Consider the following 18,969-nt stretch of genomic DNA (forward strand, 5'->3'; position numbering starts at 1 on the left):
ACTGCTGCAAGTTTTGTTGCAACCCGAGAGATAACGCGAGGAAAACCGCCTCTCTCCGCAAAGACGGTGAGAGAAAGGTCAGGTCAAACACCGCCGCCTCAGAGGAGAGCTGCAGTCCTGAGTAGAGACTGAAGTTTCATCTTTCATGCCCGATGTTGAGGAGCTGTCCAGTGATGTCCGAAAACAGAAGTCACATTAAACGGGTGAGAACACAATCCTGTCAAAGGCACATATTTATCATCAAAGTGCCTGTTTTTAAAAAGAGATTTTTGACTGTTGTCAGTATTTTGAACGACACGCAGGGATGTTATTGTGTTTTATTGCTCAGGTCTGAGGATTGCTGCTGGTGTTGTGCCGTCTGTTGCTGAGAGAGGAGGAGGAAAAGAGAAGAGGATGCTGCCTGATCTTAACTTTATGCTTTGCATTTTCAGAAAGCTATTCTACTGTGGTTTACTTTTTTAAGCAAGCTGCCTTTTAATTGCAGGCTGTTTTATTACTCGTTTGCAGTTGTGGCCTTTTCATTTGTGTCTGTTGCTGCCATCGGTGGGGAAATAGAAAAGGATTGTTCTGCATTTTATTCATTTGCACTGACTTAGGCTGCCTAACTTTGCATTTGCAGAATGCACAGAAATGCACTGAAATCAAAATTAAACTGCTTATTTTCATTTTATATGACCTATTTACCTTTCCAAAAGGCTGCTGTTGTATTTGTATAGTTACAGACTGTGTTTTAACTGCAGGTGTTTTATTGCACGGTTACCCAGATAATGGAAAAGAGAAGAGGATTGTATTGTTGAAGTTTGAAGAGGATTGCACTTTACTTACATGGGAAGGTCTGACAGGAGGCCTGTTAATAATAGGCACGTTCCATTTTGGGGTTTTTTAAATCCTCAAAATAAAAATGACACCAACAATCTGATTTCTTGACTGTATTTCTATAATTTCATCAATGTGACAAAACATAATACATTAACATTGTAATGGAAGTTAAACGTAAAGCACCAAGTCTGGTACAGCAGGGTCATGTGGTGTTTCATTCTCTCCAGGATGCTGCAGGGAAAATAACATTCAGTTACGATGCTCATTATGTATTTGAAGCTCATTACTCATTTTGATAGCAGGCTAATATAGCTAATATACACTTACAGCTGTGTTGCCTTTATATAAGGCTTATATAAGACTTAAGTTTTTGCGGCTCCAGACAGATTTGTTTTTTGTTTCTTTGGTCCAATATGGCTCTTTGAACACTTTGGGTTGCTGACCCCTGACTTAAGAGAACCTTAAAGCGATACTTCAACATTTTGGCAAAATGGATGCAGGAGGTTTACTTAACCCGGGCTCCCACCATGTGGAACCGGCTCCCAGTTCTGCTCCTTTCTCTCCATTCAATGTAATGTTTCATAACTACATGTCATTGACGATTGTTCCTCTGGTAGCCTGTGTTCTCTGTTTATATATGAAATGTATGTAGATAGAAGAACCTGTCTGAACCTGCTCTTTCTCTTTCTGTCCCCTCACCCCAACCAGAAGAGCAGAACCACCTCTGATCTGTTGGGTCTGCCCTGTAAAGTGTCTAGAAACGACTATGTTGTAACTGGCACTTTATAAATAAAGCTGAATTGAATTGAATAAATAAACACACCAGAGCAAAATGGCTCAAATGTCCAGTCTTAAAACAAAGAAGAATAAGTTAAAACTGCAGCTTGACCAAAACTGATGAAATGTGTACAGTGAAAGATTGAATTAAAACAGAAGACTGGAATATCCAGAGTTCAGGTTGTCTACAATCAGCCCCGGCCCGAGCTTGTTATGCGCCCCAGACGAGCCCCAGACGAGCGCCCTCATTCAACGGGGGTGCCCCACATGTGGCGTCGGAGCGGGCCACCTAGTTCGCCCTTCTTCTTTCCCATTTGTGCTGTTGGCACGGCGGCGCTGGCGCCCCCTAATGGACGGCGCCCTCAGCATCTGCCTATACTGCCTATGCCACGGGCCGCTGTCCTCTCAGGCTTTGCTAACCATCGAAAACTGCTACTTTGCGGCGATGCGCACGCGTTCCACGTCATTAAAATCACATCCATAATTATTTGCTCCCTGTCTGAGTTGGCCCTGAGACTGAGCATCGTGAGCAGGACAGGAGAGCTCTCGGAGCACTGAGCACTGGGAGCGTTATTTGATGGGTGCAAGTGAACTATCAAAGTATTCTACCACTCTAAAGTACGTATAAAACACACCAAAACTAGCTGGAATTAAGGATACGGGGCATTGGGGGTGAATACTAATGATTTAATTGTGCACTGAGTACTGGGAGCATTATTTGGGGGATTGTTTTATTAAAATATGCTCCCCTACAATTTTGGTTAAAAAAAAATAGAGGAAGACTCAAGAAGATTTTTGTTGTTGTTGTTTTTTTTTAACATGGTAACTTAATTGTAATTAGATAAACAACTGTAATGGACAAAGCCATAGGGAAAAAAACTATAGACACGTCTTTCAGAAAATGCAACGGCAGCAAAATGTGACAGAACACTGGCTCTGTATACAATCCAATAAGTAACATGTCAAAAGTAGAATTCTAGAATAGAATATGGATGCTTTCTGAAGAATTATTTCTTTAATCAACAGTTTAACATTTTTGTGAGGGTTTTAACACATCAACAAATTCATGTGCTTTTTAAATTAGAATAGAAATACTTTATTATTCATAGAGGGCAAATCTGTAGAGCATTCTTCCGCACAGAATAAATAAACTCCAACTGATATCTCAGATATCAGATACCTAAATGTCTGTTTTCTAGAAGAACAGACCAAGATATCTCTGTGTTTTCTTGAACAGACCCAGATGTCTCTCTGTTTTCTGGATGAGCAGACCCCCCCCCAGATTTCACTGTCGCTGCTCATGTGGGCCTTGAAGTCCCCAGTAGAACCATGGATCATGGAGTCCCCAGATGGAGCACTGTCCAGCCCCCCTCCCAGGGACTCCAGGAAGACCAGGTACTCTGCTCTGCTGTTCGGCCCAGAAGCCGAGACACAGTGAGGAACCCGTCCCCGACCTGAAGGACCAGGGACCAGACCCTCTGGTTCTCTGGGGAGAACACATGGTGGCTGAGCTGCGGGGCTGTAAGAGAACCAGACCAGACCACCGCCTCTCACCACGGCAACGCCAAGAAGTGGAGAGTCCTGGTCCTCTGGAGGGGTTGGGTTCCAGAGTCCAGGTCCTCTGGGGGGGTTGGTTCCAGAGTCCAGGTCCTCTGGAGGGGTTGGGTTCCAGAGTCCAGGTCCTCTGGGGGGGTTGGGTTCCAGAGTCCAGGCTGTGTGTGGAGGTGAGTCTGGCTATATCCATCCGGTACCTCTCAACCTCCCTCACCAGCTCAGGCTCCTCCCCCCCAACCAAGTGACAGTCCATGTCCCTGGAGCTTGTCCCTGTGTACAGGGACCTGGACCGGGCTGTCTGTTTGAAAACAGTCCTGAAGGAGGTGAAGACTGGATACTGTGGACAGTGTCTGGTGTCTCTGGGTCATGGGGTATGAGGGGTGTGGCGAGTGGGCGGGGCTTCCAGGCAGTCAGTGGGGGTGTGGCGAGTGGGCGGGGCTTCCAGGCAGTCAGTCAGTGGGGGGTGTGGACTGTGTGCTGAATGTTACCAGTTAGACTGGAGCTGTCCAGCGGCTCGGTGAAGTCAGTCCTGACCACAAAAAGCAGGACGGCTCCAGAAAAGGTTAAAACTGTCGATTAAATAAAAGTTATGAGCTGAGCAGGAGAGCAAGATGACACACGCAAGTGTCTTATTGTGCCGGTCCCAAGCCCGGATAGGACGACCCTGGTGGAGAAGAAGATGAGGAGGGAAAAGGCAGAGCAGAGGACCAAATGGTGGAAGCTGAAAAAGGAAGAGTGTTGTATGGCTTTCAGGAAAGACTTGAGACAGGCTTCGGTTGGTCAGGAGGTCCTTCCAGGTGACTGGACACCTCCAGCAAATGTGATCAGGGACACGGGTCGGGGAGTACTTGGTGTGTCATCTGGAAGGAAAGTGCTGACGTGGACGATCACCCAGCCAACAGTGGAGGGACGGACTGCAGGAGGTCAGTGACGTGGGACAGAAGAGGGGACGAGGCGGGGCGGGACAGGGACAGAAGAGGGGACGAGGCGGGGCGGGACAGGGACAGAAGAGGGGATGAGGCGGGGCGGGACAGGGACAGAAGAGGGGACGAGGCGGGGCGGGACAGGGACAGAAGAGGGGACGAGGCGGGGCAGGGACGTGAGACAGAAGAGGGGACGAGGCGGGGCGGGTCAGGGACAGAAGAGGGGACGAGGCGGGGCAGGGACGTGAGACAGAAGAGGGGACGAGGCGAGGCGGGACAGGGACAGAAGAGGGGATGAGGCGGGGCGGGACAGGGACAGAAGAGGGGACGAGGCGGGGCAGGGACGTGAGACAGAAGAGGGGACGAGGCGGGGCGGGTCAGGGACAGAAGAGGGGACGAGGCGGGGCAGGGACGTGAGACAGAAGAGGGGACGAGGCGAGGCGGGACAGGGACAGAAGAGGGGACGAGGCGGGGCAGGGACGTGAGACAGAAGAGGGGACGAGGCGAGGCGGGACAGGGACAGAAGAGGGGACGAGGCGGGGCGGGTCAGGGACAGAAGAGGGGACGAGGCGGGGCGGGTCAGGGACGTGGGTGTCCGGGGCCGGGGGGGCGCTCTGCAGGAGCAGCAGCCTCAGACCCGGGGTGATGGTTCTGATGGATCTGAAGGTTCTGAAGGTTCTGGCCCTGTCCGGGTGGAAGTCCTCCCCGATGAGCCTCCGGCGGCTGCGGAGGTCGAGGCCCGGGGTGGCTGCTGCATCAGCGTGACCGCGGAGGAAGGATCCGGCTCCGGGACAACCGAGCAGCGAGGAGGCCTGTGTCTGGTGGCAGAGCTGGAACCAGGGACGCCGTGGCCGCCGGATCACGGAGGCGCTGGACACACGTCACGTCCTCCAGTGTCTTATCAGCTGTGGGGATGGGCTGCCTCTCAGACAGTGGCTTCATTTGCTCTGTGCATATCTACACAGTCTGGGCTCTTTCTTCCCATGGACGACAGCTCATAGCAACACCCGTGGTGTTGGTCCAGGTAGTCTTTCATGACTCCCACTGCCTCTTTAACTTGTTTTCTGACAATAAACGGCACTCCATGAACACACTGGGTGACCGGGTTTACAGTATCATCCACTGGTCCTCTGAACTGAAAGTCTTTTAGTTTGCACTGATCCCTGAAAACACTTCTTGTGTTTCTAAAGTGTTCCGGCTGTGAAATCTCCTGTTTTATTTGATTAAATGGTCCTCACCTGATCCACACAGCCTATGTGTGTCAGCCCCAAATGCACAACTGTTTTCCTGATCAACAGACAGATTTGTGCCTCTTCTCAAGCTTCTGTCTTTGCATTGACAGTGTCTGATCTCTTGCTAGTCTTGAACTCAGCTGTGAACATCCCTTTAGATCCAAATGGATGGACTTTTCTGTCGCTTGTCACTTGATATTGTCCCCTGATTGAATCATTCTGAATGTGGACCTGTTCACAATATTACAGGAAGCATCGGAGTATATCAGCAATTCCAAAGGTTGCTCATCAGTAGGGATGAAAATCGAGAACCAAGTCTTTGGTAGAACGGGTTCCCAGTGACTCTATTCCAAGGAATTGTTTAACTGTCTGCTTGACGATTCCGCTGTGTGCGTGATGACGTAATATCCGTAAAGCGTAACGCCGGGCTCAGCCGGCTCACACTGGCCACAGGGCGGCTGCGGTCCGGCTGCGGTCCGGCTGCACTCCGGCTGCACTCCGGCTGTGGTCCGGCTTCGGTCCGGCTGCGGTCCGGCTGCACTCCGGCTGTGGTCCGGCTGCGGTCCGTCTGCGGTCCGGCTGCACTCCGGCTTCGGTCCGGCTGCACTCCGGCTGCGGTCCGGCTGCAGTCCGGCTGCACTCCGGCTGTGGTCCGGCTGCGGTCCGGCTGCACTCCGGCTGCGGTCCGGCTGCGGTCCGGCTCAGGCGCCGTTACGGTGTTTGTCCAGCGGTCTGGACACTTTCAGCAGGGTTTTCCGGACCCCTGCTGCGTCAAACTAATCACAAGCCAGTCGGGTGCCAGAAGGAAACTCCATACATTTTCCAAAATAAGTGATTTCAAAATAAAATCTTTGTCGTGTTTTTGCCTTAAAGGGATAGTTCGGGATTTTTGACATGAATCTGTATGGCATCCCTGTCAGCAGCACTGACCCCTGACCCCTGACAGCATCCAGCGAGCGGAGATCCTGTGGGTTTCGGTCCAGACGAAAGTAGTCCAGCAAGTTTGCTGGGGTTCTTCTTTTCAAACCAGTATGTGATATATTTGCATCACAAACCGTTTACCAGGAAAAAGTCAGACCTCGTAAACACTTGACACTATTTTCTCTCCCTTCATATCACTCCGCGCCGCCCTCCAGCTGGCAGCTGGTTTCACTTTGTTTACCGCTGGTAAAGTTAGATCCAGAACCTGTTCTGGAACCAGGGTTTAAGATGTTTATTTCATTGGGATTAATAAAGTAACTCTCTATTGACACTCTGAAATTCACCATTTGTGAATGGGTTCTACTCAGTCAGGGGTGTCCAGCGTCGGTCCTGGAGGCCGCAGCCCTGCATGTTCTCCATGTTCTCCCTGCTTCAACACCCGAGTCTCAGGAAGATTCACGGCCCGGTCCAGCAGGAAGCCTGACAACGAGCCTCATGCAGACATGGGAACCATGCAGGGCCAAGGCCCTCTGGGACCGGCTTCAGAAACTCTTGTACTGAGTTCTAATGGGACTTCAGTTCTTTTTGAAAGATACATCATCGCCCCCTGCTGGAATAGCTCCAGAATCACAGCTTGGCGCCCAGTTCCATCCTTACTGCCCTCACAGCGGAGAACACGTAGTCAACGTCATCCTCGCCACTTCCTGACAGAGACTGAAGCTCACTGTGCTCATTTCATTCACTGTCTTCCACGTTTTGCCAAAGTGTCCTTGTTTTCCACACTTGTTATGGTACAATCTCTGCTCACGTGACCTGCGAGACCACAGCGACAACACACCTCACCCTTCACACCAGGCCTGCTCCACCCTTCACACCAGGCCTGCTCCACCCTTCACACCAGGGCTGCTCCACCCTTCACACCAGGCCTGCTCCACCCTTCACACCAGGCCTGCTCCACCCTTCACACCAGGCCTGCTCCACCCTTCACACCAGGCCTGCTCCACTCTTCACACCAGGCCTGCTCCACCCTTCACACCAGGCCCGCTCCACCCTTCACACCAGGCCTGCCTGCTCCACCCTTCACACCAGGCCTGCTCCACCCTTCACACCAGGCCCGCTCCACCCTTCACACCAGGCCTGCCCCACCCTTCACACCAGGCCTGCTCCACCCTTCACACCAGGCCTGCCTGCTCCACCCTTCACACCAGGCCTGCTCCACCCTTCACACCAGGCCCGCTCCACCCTTCACACCAGGCCCGCTCCACCCTTCACACCAGGCCTGCTCCACCCTTCACACCAGGCCTGCTCCACTCTTCACACCAGGCCTGCTCCACCCTTCACACCAGGCCCGCTCCACCCTTCACACCAGGCCTGCTCCACCCTTCACACCAGGCCTGCTCCACCCTTCACACCAGGCCTGCTCCACCCTTCACACCAGGCCTGCTCCACTCTTCACACCAGGCCCGCTCCACCCTTCACACCAGGCCCGCTCCACCCTTCACACCAGGCCTGCCTGCTCCACCCTTCACACCAGGCCTGCTCCACCCTTCACACCAGGCCTGCTCCACCCTTCACACCAGGCCTGCCTGCTCCACCCTTCACACCAGGCCTGCTCCACCCTTCACACCAGGCCCGCTCCACCCTTCACACCAGGCCTGCTCCACTCTTCACACCAGGCCTGCTCCACCCTTCACACCAGGCCCGCTCCACCCTTCACACCAGGCCCGCTCCACCCTTCACACCAGGCCTGCTCCACCCTTCACACCAGGCCTGCTCCACTCTTCACACCAGGCCTGCTCCACCCTTCACACCAGGCCCGCTCCACCCTTCACACCAGGCCTGCTCCACCCTTCACACCAGGCCTGCTCCACCCTTCACACCAGGCCTGCTCCACCCTTCACACCAGGCCTGCTCCACTCTTCACACCAGGCCCGCTCCACCCTTCACACCAGGCCCGCTCCACCCTTCACACCAGGCCTGCCTGCTCCACCCTTCACACCAGGCCTGCTCCACCCTTCACACCAGGCCTGCTCCACCCTTCACACCAGGCCTGCCTGCTCCACCCTTCACACCAGGCCTGCTCCACCCTTCACACCAGGCCCGCTCCACCCTTCACACCAGGCCTGCTCCACCCTTCACACCAGGCCTGCTCCACCCTTCACACCAGGCCCGCTCCACCCTTCACACCAGGCCTGCCTGCTCCACCCTTCACACCAGGCCTGCTCCACCCTTCACACCAGGCCTGCTCCACCCTTCACACCAGGCCTGCCTGCTCCACCCTTCACACCAGGCCTGCTCCACCCTTCACACCAGGCCCGCTCCACCCTTCACACCAGGCCTGCTCCACTCTTCACACCAGGCCTGCTCCACCCTTCACACCAGGCCCGCTCCACTCTTCACACCAGGCCTGCTCCACCCTTCACACCAGGCCTGCTCCACCCTTCACACCAGGCCCGCTCCACTCTTCACACCAGGCCTGCTCCACCCTTCACACCAGGCCTGCTCCACCCTTCACACCAGGCCTGCTCCACCCTTCACACCAGGCCTGCTCCACCCTTCACACCAGGCCCGCTCCACTCTTCACACCAGGCCTGCTCCACCCTTCACACCAGGCCTGCTCCACCCTTCACACCAGGCCTGCTCCACCCTTCACACCAGGCCTGCTCCACCCTTCACACCAGGCCTGCTCCACCCTTCACACCAGGCCCGCTCCACTCTTCACACCAGGCCTGCTCCACCCTTCACACCAGGCCTGCTCCACCCTTCACACCAGGCCCGCTCCACTCTTCACACCAGGCCCGCTCCACCCTTCACACCAGGCCCGCTCCACCCTTCACACCAGGCCCGCTCCACTCTTCACACCAGGCCCGCTCCACCCTTCACACCAGGCCCGCTCCACCCTTCACACCAGGCCTGCTCCACCCTTCACACCAGGCCCGCTCCACCCTTCACACCAGGCCTGCTCCACTCTTCACACCAGGCCCGCTCCACTCTTCACACCAGGCCTGCTCCACTCTTCACACCAGGCCCGCTCCACTCTTCACACCAGGCCCGCTCCACCCTTCACACCAGGCCCGCTCCACTCTTCACACCAGGCCCGCTCCACCCTTCACACCAGGCCTGCTCCACTCTTCACACCAGGCCCGCTCCACTCTTCACACCAGGCCCGCTCCACCCTTCACACCAGGCCTGCTCCACCCTTCACACCAGGCCTGCTCCACCCTTCACACCAGGCCTGCTCCACCCTTCACACCAGGGCTGCTCCACCCTTCACACCAGGCCTGCTCCACCCTTCACACCAGGCCTGCTCCACCCTTCACACCTGCTCCCCCACGATGACGTGCCAGACCTTTCACATCACTCGGCGGACTTTCTCCGGGACCGGCTGTATGTAATCTTGCTTGGTGCTCCCCCTACCATGTTTCTCCACTGCATTAGTTGTTCACCTCTCCATCTTTGCGGCCTGTTGATCGGTCTCTCCACTGCTCTTGTAATTTCTTGGAGTCCTGCCAACTTCAAATCCTTCTAAAGCAACAGCCTGTAAGGGGTGAATTTGAATTGCACTTCATTTGTCAACACCTTCATGCCGTATGAAGTCCTCCTTATTGTCTCCAGACTCCAGTGGATGCCAGCTGCTTTAATCTTCTTACCAAACTGTCCACGGACTGGGACAGATGTTGATAGAGAGACGAGGCCGCTGGAGTGGACGCTGCACTCACACCAGCTCAACACCCACATCTTCAGGACCTATGCTTCAAGAGCTTCTGTCAAACTGGTCCTCACAGGATTTCCGCTGAATGGCCCTGAGGAGAAGTTATGTGTTTCTTGCCACTGCTGCAAAGGACGGTCCAACGTCTCATAATCCTCTGCTTTAGGAATGAGATGTCACTCAAGAAGACAGGTGAACCAATACTTCTGGCAACGGAGCGTCACTACAAAACCAGGAGTGACTGGCTGAAAACCCCAGACAACGTGACTCTGACCTGAGCAGCACAGAAACAGAAACTTGTGTTTGTAATGGAAGTAAACTTTATTTCTGTGTAAACTTCAGTTAAAGTGGTAAACTGGCTCTGACAGGCCTGTAAATACGTTATACTACCATCACACTGAGCTGAGCGGTGTGATTTCGGCTTTGGGGTGAAAAAGGCTTCATTGGTTTGAAGGTCTTGAAGGATTCATCCTCAAAGCGGTAGGACATCCTCAGGTTCTAACACTGCTTCCCACATTTAGTGTGACAGATTAGTGCATCAACTCAGTGGTAAATAAAGGACTGAAAGGTGAGAGCAGATGGAGATGTTCTGAGTTCTTCATCAGGAACAGTTCTCCATTCCTGTGGGATTTCTGTGGCCTTGACAGTTTATATAAATTCATCCTTTCATCAGCAAAAACATGAAAGATCTGAAAACTGGATCACAGCGAGAATAGCAAAAAACCTGACTCCTGCTGTTCAGAAAGGTTGGTTCTTGAAGGTCCATGAGCAGCGCCTGGCAGCTGAAGGCAGATGACGCCGGCTGAAAAGCTGCTGGAGTGAAAACATGTTGATCCACAGATAAACCTCCAGACTGTCTGGCAGCAGCAGGACATCTCTGCTTCTGCAGCCCTGCGATTCTGGACAGAAACAGGACCGCAGAGAGCTCCCCGGACACGAAACCAAAAACAAGGCAGCGCTGAAGAGTCACGCCAGAGCTCATCAGGATAAAAACAGACGGAAATAAAAGAGGAAGAGGACAATTCTTTCGATCAAAAATGACAACGAAGAGCTGTGACCCACATGAGATCTGATCAACGTTTCGGAGCCACTGGGAACTGGGAAAGTTCGCCTTCAGCAGGAAAACTGGGAATTTTCCACCTGGAGGAGTTAAAGCGTCACACAGCAGAGCGGCAGGATTCAACGCCGCTCGCCTTGGTGTGGAGCCAAAGGTCAAGGACCTGCAATCAGCTGGTCTGCCACAAGGGGCTCCCCAACCAAGACATCTGACAGATCACTGGAGATCACTGCTGATCACTGGAGATCACTGCTGATCACAGGAGATCACTGCTGATCACAGCTGATCACACGAGATCACAGGAGATCACTGCTGATCACAGCTGATCACACGAGATCACAGGTGATCACTGATGATCACAGGTGACCTCTGGCAATCACAGCTGATCACAGGAGATCACTGCTGATCACAGCTGATTTTGGGGACTTTTCCCAGTTCCCAGGGGCAGATCCAAACCCTGCGGGATGTCAGGACAAACTTCCTGCTCACTCCCTGTACTTAAACCTCCGGGACGTCCGTCTCAGATGCTGGACAGCACTGTGCTGGTCACCATGGAGACTGTGATGGTCCCGGGGAGGTCGTTGTCACGGCGATGGGCCTTGTCCTTCAGGTGGAGCGTTCTGTGGATCTCCCCTTCCTCGGTGGATAACGTCAGCTGACCCAGGAAGGAGTCCGACAGAATGTTGTGGTTGAAGATCTGAGAGACACAGATACCGTGATCACAACACACACACGCACGCACGCACGCACGCATGCACACACACACACACACACACACACACACACACACCTGGATGCTGACTGGCAGGTTGGCCCTCTTCCTGTAGAAGAGCCCCTTGGTGTCGAAGGCCGGGCTCCGGGTGTTCTTGTGGACTGGAGAACAAACCTTTTGTCCCTCACAGCGAATGATCACGTAAGGATCCGACACTGGACACACACACAGTGGACACACTGCTGGGACACATGCTGCGCTGACAGGTGAAATGGAACAGGCGTCTGCGTCTGACAGGAAGTGGCTGTTAGCGGATGTGACCTGCCGGCCTGGTGCCGCCTCACAACGTCCCCCTGACTACACTGAGCTGCTTTCTGTGGATTTCTCATTATAACATGTGCTATAAACATGTGTGATAAAAACTTTTACTCCAGTTTGACTTTTTGATGTGTGGACACGAGGCAGTTCTTCGGAGTGCTTTTGTCCCGACACGCTCATGTTCCAGCTGTTGAATGAGGTCTGGCTCTGGTGCCTTCGTAAAGACTCAAGTCCACAAAGACCTGTTTGAATCTGCCTTGTGACGTGCGAATGTTATGCTGGTTCCTGATTTACCTCCGTCCGAGTCCTGACCCGCGAGCCCGTCAGCCTGCAGGACGTGGACCTGAGTGACCAGGGAGGGGTAACCACACAGCCCAGACCAGCAGGTCCTCGGAGGCTCGTGCAGAGTCAGCTCCCTGCAGGACAGAGGGAGACAGACAGGCGTGTGTGTGTGTGTGTGTGTGTGTGTGTGTGTTCTTTTACAAGCTGTGAAGTGAATCTGGTTTCACCAACAGAACATTTGGTTCCTCACTTTAGAACCACGACCGGCTCTCTCTGTTGCACCACGCCTGCATTTAAACTGCTGGCAGTGAAAAGCTGCTGGTGAAGAACTCCTGGCAACGATTTACTGAGAATCAGTCGACTGACGGAGGAAAGCAGGTTACAACAGCACAACTACACTGACACACTCACAACACACACTCGGCAGTAAACGGGGACTCCAGCCAGACTCCAGGTCCAGGTCTGCCCAGACGCTTGTTCCAGTCCTCTCAGCCGTCCAGTCATGAACACTCTGAACTGCGCCTCCTGGGTCGTGCACGGAGCTGGCACGAGTCAAAAGAGATGAAAGGTGCAAGACAGTCTGGCTGCAGGACTCACAGGCGGACATTGTCTTACTGCCGGAAACCCCTTAAAACTCATCAGCAGGTCTTCTTCCATCAGCAGTGTCCATGTGTCCTCAGCCTGGGACGAGTCCAGGAGCAGAGCAGCTCTGATCAGCAGGACGTTCAGCTTCTCTGCTGAGAGTCCCACCATGCACGGAGAAGCCAGGCTTCCTCTTATCACACTGTCTGTCTGCACTGGACCCGCTGTTGACCCCTCCTTCTCTCACTCCCTCCTCTCCTCACTGACCGACCACTCAGCTCACACACTGACCGACCACTCTGCTCACACACTGACCGACCACTCAGCTCACACACTGACCGACCACTCAGCTCACACACTGACCGACCACTCAGCTCACACACTGACCGACCACTCTGCTCACACACTGACCGACCACTCAGCTCACACACTGACCGACCACTCAGCTCACACACTGACCGACCACTCAGCTCACACACTGACTGACCACTCAGCTCACACACTGGTTATAGTAGGGGGTTCCAGCATGGTGGGACTCCAGAATGGAGGCTCAGGACCACAGGAAGCCTCAGAATCTCCACCAGGACATGAAGGATGCTGGTCTCAGTGATGCCTGGCGCTCTCACCCCCACCGCCAGACCAAACACTTCACCATTCCTACTCCAGACTAGATTGTTTCTTAGCTAGCAGCACACTGATGAAGGACCAGCCACCCTATGATGTTCCAGATTGTGAATTTCGACCTGAATGTTCAGATTTTGTCTCCAGTTCAGGTCTGGGTTCAGATCAGGTTCTAGTTTAGACTTTAACACTCATGTCGATGCTGATCCTGAGCCTCAGCTCCTCAGCTGCGCTCTGCTATGTCCAGAGACGGGGAAGCTGCTGAGGGAGGGGGACCGGGTTTGGTGTGGACTACCTATCAGGATGGCTTCTGTTTTGCTACTGTTTAGTTGTAGAAAGTTGTTCGTCATCCATGCCTTTGAAGATAATCTTGATGGATCAGTCCCTTGAATCTGGTCTCAGTGTCCTCTGACAGACGTCTCCTGGATTTAAAGCCACTTAATGTGAACTCAGTGATTCCAGGAAGAGATCAGACAGGACGGGGTTCTGGATCAGACAGGACGGGGTTCTGGATCAGACAGGACGGGGTTCCCTGATCAGGGTCAGCACCATGAGAGAGGGTGGAGGTCTGTCTGGAGCCAGTCGTATCAGTGAAGGCATCACCGTGCCATCCTCAGTTAAAAATCTTGGAGTCATGCTGGACTCTCACCTTACCTCTGAAACCCACATTCACCATCTCTGCAAAGTCTCTTTCCTCCATCTAAAAGACATCGCCAGTCTCCGCCCCTCCCTCTCCCAACCGGACGCTGAGAGGTTGGTCCATGCCTTCGTCTCCTCCAGACTGGATCACTGTCATGCGTAGTCCAGCTCTGGAACCTCAGATCCTTTAACCTGAAGCAGGAAGGATCTAGAACCTTCTTTAACCACTAAATGAGAACTATTAGAGCTCAAACTGAAGGCACTCTCCCGAAAGATCGACCAATCAATTCAGTTCAGTTCAGTTCAGTTCAGTTCAGTTCAGTTCAGTTCAGCTTTATGTGGACTCAGTCTCCTTGTTGTCTTGGGACTGGTGGACTCTGGATCAGGTCTCTCCTAATGTCCTGGTGTTTAATTTGACACCTGGATCCTCAGCTTCACTGCCAGCGGTGTTCTCTGGCTACAGTCTGAAGGAGGTTCTCTGTTCTCTCTGTTCTGGTTCTGGAGTGTGGGTTGTAGTTGAAGGATGGTGGAACCTTTGCTCTCTTCCTTCTCTACTCTCCGTTTCCTTCTCTCTCTGTCTGTCCTCCTGTCTCTCTGTCCTCCTGTCTCACTACTCAAAATTAATGAGATAAAGTAAGAAACCATGTTAACAAGAGGAGCTTGATGCTGGTCTGGAACCTTCCAGCAGCAGAACCTCCGTTCTGCTGCTTCCATGCTGGACAGGGCCGGTTCAGTCCTGTCCCCAGCGGGCCCCAGAGCCAGAGCCTGGACACCGCTGTCTTCAGGGATCACTGGAATCCTGTGGAGCCGCTGGATCAGAGCCAGCACAGCGCCGACCTACCTGCAGTCAGAAGGCAGGTCGGTGAAGATACGGAGCAGGAAGTCTCCCTCCAGCCCGGGGTCAAAGGTCGTGGGAATGATGACGTAGCGGCCCTCCTTCAGGTCGGTGCGGAGGAACACAGACCTGGAGTTGATGTAGACGCTGCCCTGCACCTTCTGCTGCGGCACGTGCATCCGGTAGGTCCGGTTCAGCTCCACCTGACACAGCAGACAGCAGGGGGCCCGTCTCACTCTGCTCTGTCTCACTCTGCGCTAACACCTGTCTCACTCTGCCCTAACACCTGTCTCACTCTGCTCTGTCTCACTCTGCCCTAACACCTGTCTCACTCTGCTCTAATGCCTGTCTCACTCTGCTCTAATGCCTGTCTCACTCTGCTCTAACACCTGTCTCACTCTGCTCTAATGCCTGTCTCACTCTGCTCTAACGCCTGTCTCACTCTGCTCTAACGCCTGTCTCACTCTGCTCTAACGCCTGTCTCACTCTGCTCTAACACCTGTCTCACTCTGCTCTAACGCCTGTCTCATTCTGCTCTAACGCCTGTCTCACTCTGCTCTGTCTCACTCTGATCTAACACCTGTTTCACTCTGCTCTAACGCCTGTCTCACTCTGCTCTAACACCTGTCTCACTCTACTCTGTCTCACTCTGCCCTAACACCTGTCTCACTCTACTCTGTCTCACTCTGCCCTAACACCTGTTTCACTCTGCTCTAACGCCTGTCTCACTCTGCTCTAACGCCTGTCTCACTCTGCCCTGTCTCACTCTGCTCTAACACCTGTCTCACTCTGCTCTAACACCTGTCTCACTCTGCTCTAACACCTGTCTCACTCTGCTCTGTCTCACTCTGATCTAACACCTGTTTCACTCTGCTCTAACGCCTGTCTCACTCTGCTCGAACACCTGTCTCACTCTGCCCTAACACCTGTCTCACTCTGCTCTGTCTCACTCTGCTCTAACACCTGTCTCACTCTGCCCTAACACCTGTCTCACTCTGCTCTGTTTCACTCTACTCTAACACCTGTCTCACTCTGCTCTAACGCCTGTCTCACTCTGCCCTAACACCTGTCTGACTCTGCTCTAACGCCTGTCTCACTCTGCTCTGTCTCACTCTGCTCTAACGCCTGTCTCACTCTGCCCTAACACCTGTCTCACTCTGCCCTGTCTCACTCTGCTCTAACACCTGTCTCACTCTGCCCTAACACCTGTCTCACTCTGCCCTAACACCTGTCTCACTCTGCTCTAACGCCTGTCTCACTCTGCCGTCTCACTCTGCTCTAACACCTGTCTCACTCTGCTCTGTCTCACTCTGCTCTAACACCTGTCTCACTCTGCTCTAACGCCTGTCTCACTCTGCTCTAATGCCTGTCTCACTCTGCCCTAACACCTGCCTCACTCTGCCCTGTCTCACTCTGCTCTAACACCTGTCTCACTCTGCTCTAACGCCTGTCTCACTCTGCTCTAATGCCTGTCTCACTCTGCTCTAACACCTGTCTCACTCTGCTCTAATGCCTGTCTCACTCTGCTCTAACGCCTGTCTCACTCTGCTCTAACGCCTGTCTCACTCTGCTCTAACGCCTGTCTCACTCTGCTCTAACGCCTGTCTCACTCTGCTCTAACACCTGTCTCACTCTGCTCTAACGCCTGTCTCATTCTGCTCTAACGCCTGTCTCACTCTGCTCTGTCTCACTCTGATCTAACACCTGTTTCACTCTGCTCTAACGCCTGTCTCACTCTGCTCTAACACCTGTCTCACTCTACTCTGTCTCACTCTGCCCTAACACCTGTCTCACTCTACTCTGTCTCACTCTGCCCTAACACCTGTTTCACTCTGCTCTAACGCCTGTCTCACTCTGCTCTAACGCCTGTCTCACTCTGCCCTGTCTCACTCTGCTCTAACACCTGTCTCACTCTGCTCTAACACCTGTCTCACTCTGCTCTGTCTCACTCTGATCTAACACCTGTTTCACTCTGCTCTAACGCCTGTCTCACTCTGCTCGAACACCTGTCTCACTCTGCCCTAACACCTGTCTCACTCTGCTCTGTCTCACTCTGCTCTAACACCTGTCTCACTCTGCCCTAACACCTGTCTCACTCTGCTCTGTTTCACTCTACTCTAACACCTGTCTCACTCTGCTCTAACGCCTGTCTCACTCTGCCCTAACACCTGTCTGACTCTGCTCTAACGCCTGTCTCACTCTGCTCTGTCTCACTCTGCTCTAACGCCTGTCTCACTCTGCCCTAACACCTGTCTCACTCTGCCCTGTCTCACTCTGCTCTAACACCTGTCTCACTCTGCCCTAACACCTGTCTCACTCTGCCCTAACACCTGTCTCACTCTGCTCTAACGCCTGTCTCACTCTGCCGTCTCACTCTGCTCTAACACCTGTCTCACTCTGCTCTGTCTCACTCTGCTCTAACACCTGTCTCACTCTGCTCTAACGCCTGTCTCACTCTGCTCTAATGCCTGTCTCACTCTGCCCTAACACCTGCCTCACTCTGCCCTGTCTCACTCTGCTCTAACACCTGTCTCACTCTGCTCTAACGCCTGTCTCACTCTGCTCTAATGCCTGTCTCACTCTGCCCTAACACCTGTCTCACTCTGCTCTGTTTCACTCTACTCTAACACCTGTCTCACTCTGCTCTAACGCCTGTCTCACTCTGCCCTAACACCTGTCTGACTCTGCTCTAACGCCTGTCTCACTCTGCTCTGTCTCACTCTGCTCTAACGCCTGTCTCACTCTGCCCTAACACCTGTCTCACTCTGCCCTGTCTCACTCTGCTCTAACACCTGTCTCACTCTGCCCTAACACCTGTCTCACTCTGCCCTAACACCTGTCTCTCTCTGCTCTAACGCCTGTCTCACTCTGCCGTCTCACTCTGCTCTAACACCTGTCTCACTCTGCTCTGTCTCACTCTGCTCTAACACCTGTCTCACTCTGCTCTAACGCCTGTCTCACTCTGCTCTAACGCCTGTCTCACTCTGCCCTAACACCTGCCTCACTCTGCCCTGTCTCACTCTGCTCTAACACCTGTCTCACTCTGCCCTAACACCTGTCTCACTCTGCTCTGTCTCACTCTGCCCTAACACCTGTCTCACTCTGCTCTGTCTCACTCTGCTCTAACACCTGTCTCACTCTGCTCTGTCTCACTCTGCTCTAACACCTGTCTCACTCTGCTCTAACACCTGTCTCACTCTGCCCTAACACCTGTCTCACTCTGCTCTGTCTCACTCTGCTCTAACACCTGTCTCACTCTGCCCTAACACCTGTCTCACTCTGCTCTGTCTCACTCTGCCCTAACACCTGTCTCACTCTGCTCTAACGCCCGTCTCACTCTGCTCTAACACCTGTCTCACTCTGTTCCAGCACCTGTCTCACCCTCTGATCACCACGAACAGCCATCTTACTCTGTGGATTTCAAAGCCGATGGCCAGGTTCTGTCCCCGGCCGTCTCTCAGGGTGGCTCTGCGGTCTCTCTGCTGCAGGCAGATCAGAGCCTCATCCTCCCACTTCTTCACATCAAACACATACTACAGTGCAGAACACACACACACACACACACACACACACACACACACACACACACACACACACACATACACACACACACACACACAGCCACAGGTCAATCAGTGTGACCAGCGACCTTAAACCAGATCAAGCAAAGAACAAGTCCGATGGAGCAATACAGACTATAGAAGGATGGAAAGAAGGACAGAAGGATGAATTAGTGGATGAAGAACAGGAGAGACCTGTGGGTTCTGGAGGAAGGAGTGCTTGTTGTTGGTGCAGCCTCCGGCCCGGTTGAGTCGCGGGTCGTCATGGCGACACCAGGAGCCCCGCAGCACGGCCTCCTCCCAGGTCTTGTGGAAACTCAGATAGGACGTGTTGATGAGGCGACACAGGATGAGGTCAGTGAAGTTACTGATGAAGTCGGTGAACGTCATCCTGCAGGGGGAAGACGGAGGAAACAAACGATTCTATC

The 18,969-nt window shown here is 53.4% G+C and overlaps 1 protein-coding gene across 2 annotated transcripts in view; it reads right to left on the reverse strand.

The window, feature by feature from the left end:
• Positions 1–10,226: 10,226 nt before the first annotated feature.
• Positions 10,227–18,969, reverse strand: part of LOC115385451 (calpain-5-like) — a 41,649-nt gene continuing 32,906 nt past the window's right edge. For both annotated transcript variants that reach the window (XM_030087456.1, XM_030087455.1), the window contains 6 exons: positions 18,737–18,932; positions 18,392–18,514; positions 14,988–15,184; positions 12,317–12,438; positions 11,783–11,919; positions 10,227–11,689 (listed from right to left, as the gene is read on the reverse strand). In XM_030087456.1, coding sequence (XP_029943316.1) covers positions 11,513–11,689; positions 11,783–11,919; positions 12,317–12,438; positions 14,988–15,184; positions 18,392–18,514; positions 18,737–18,932 — 952 coding nt within the window. In that variant the 3' untranslated portion in view covers positions 10,227–11,512. The remainder of the gene's footprint in view (positions 11,690–11,782; positions 11,920–12,316; positions 12,439–14,987; positions 15,185–18,391; positions 18,515–18,736; positions 18,933–18,969) is intronic.

This window comes from Salarias fasciatus, unplaced genomic scaffold (assembly GCF_902148845.1).
Source record: "Salarias fasciatus unplaced genomic scaffold, fSalaFa1.1, whole genome shotgun sequence".
NCBI classification, from domain to species: domain Eukaryota; kingdom Metazoa; phylum Chordata; class Actinopteri; order Blenniiformes; family Blenniidae; genus Salarias; species Salarias fasciatus.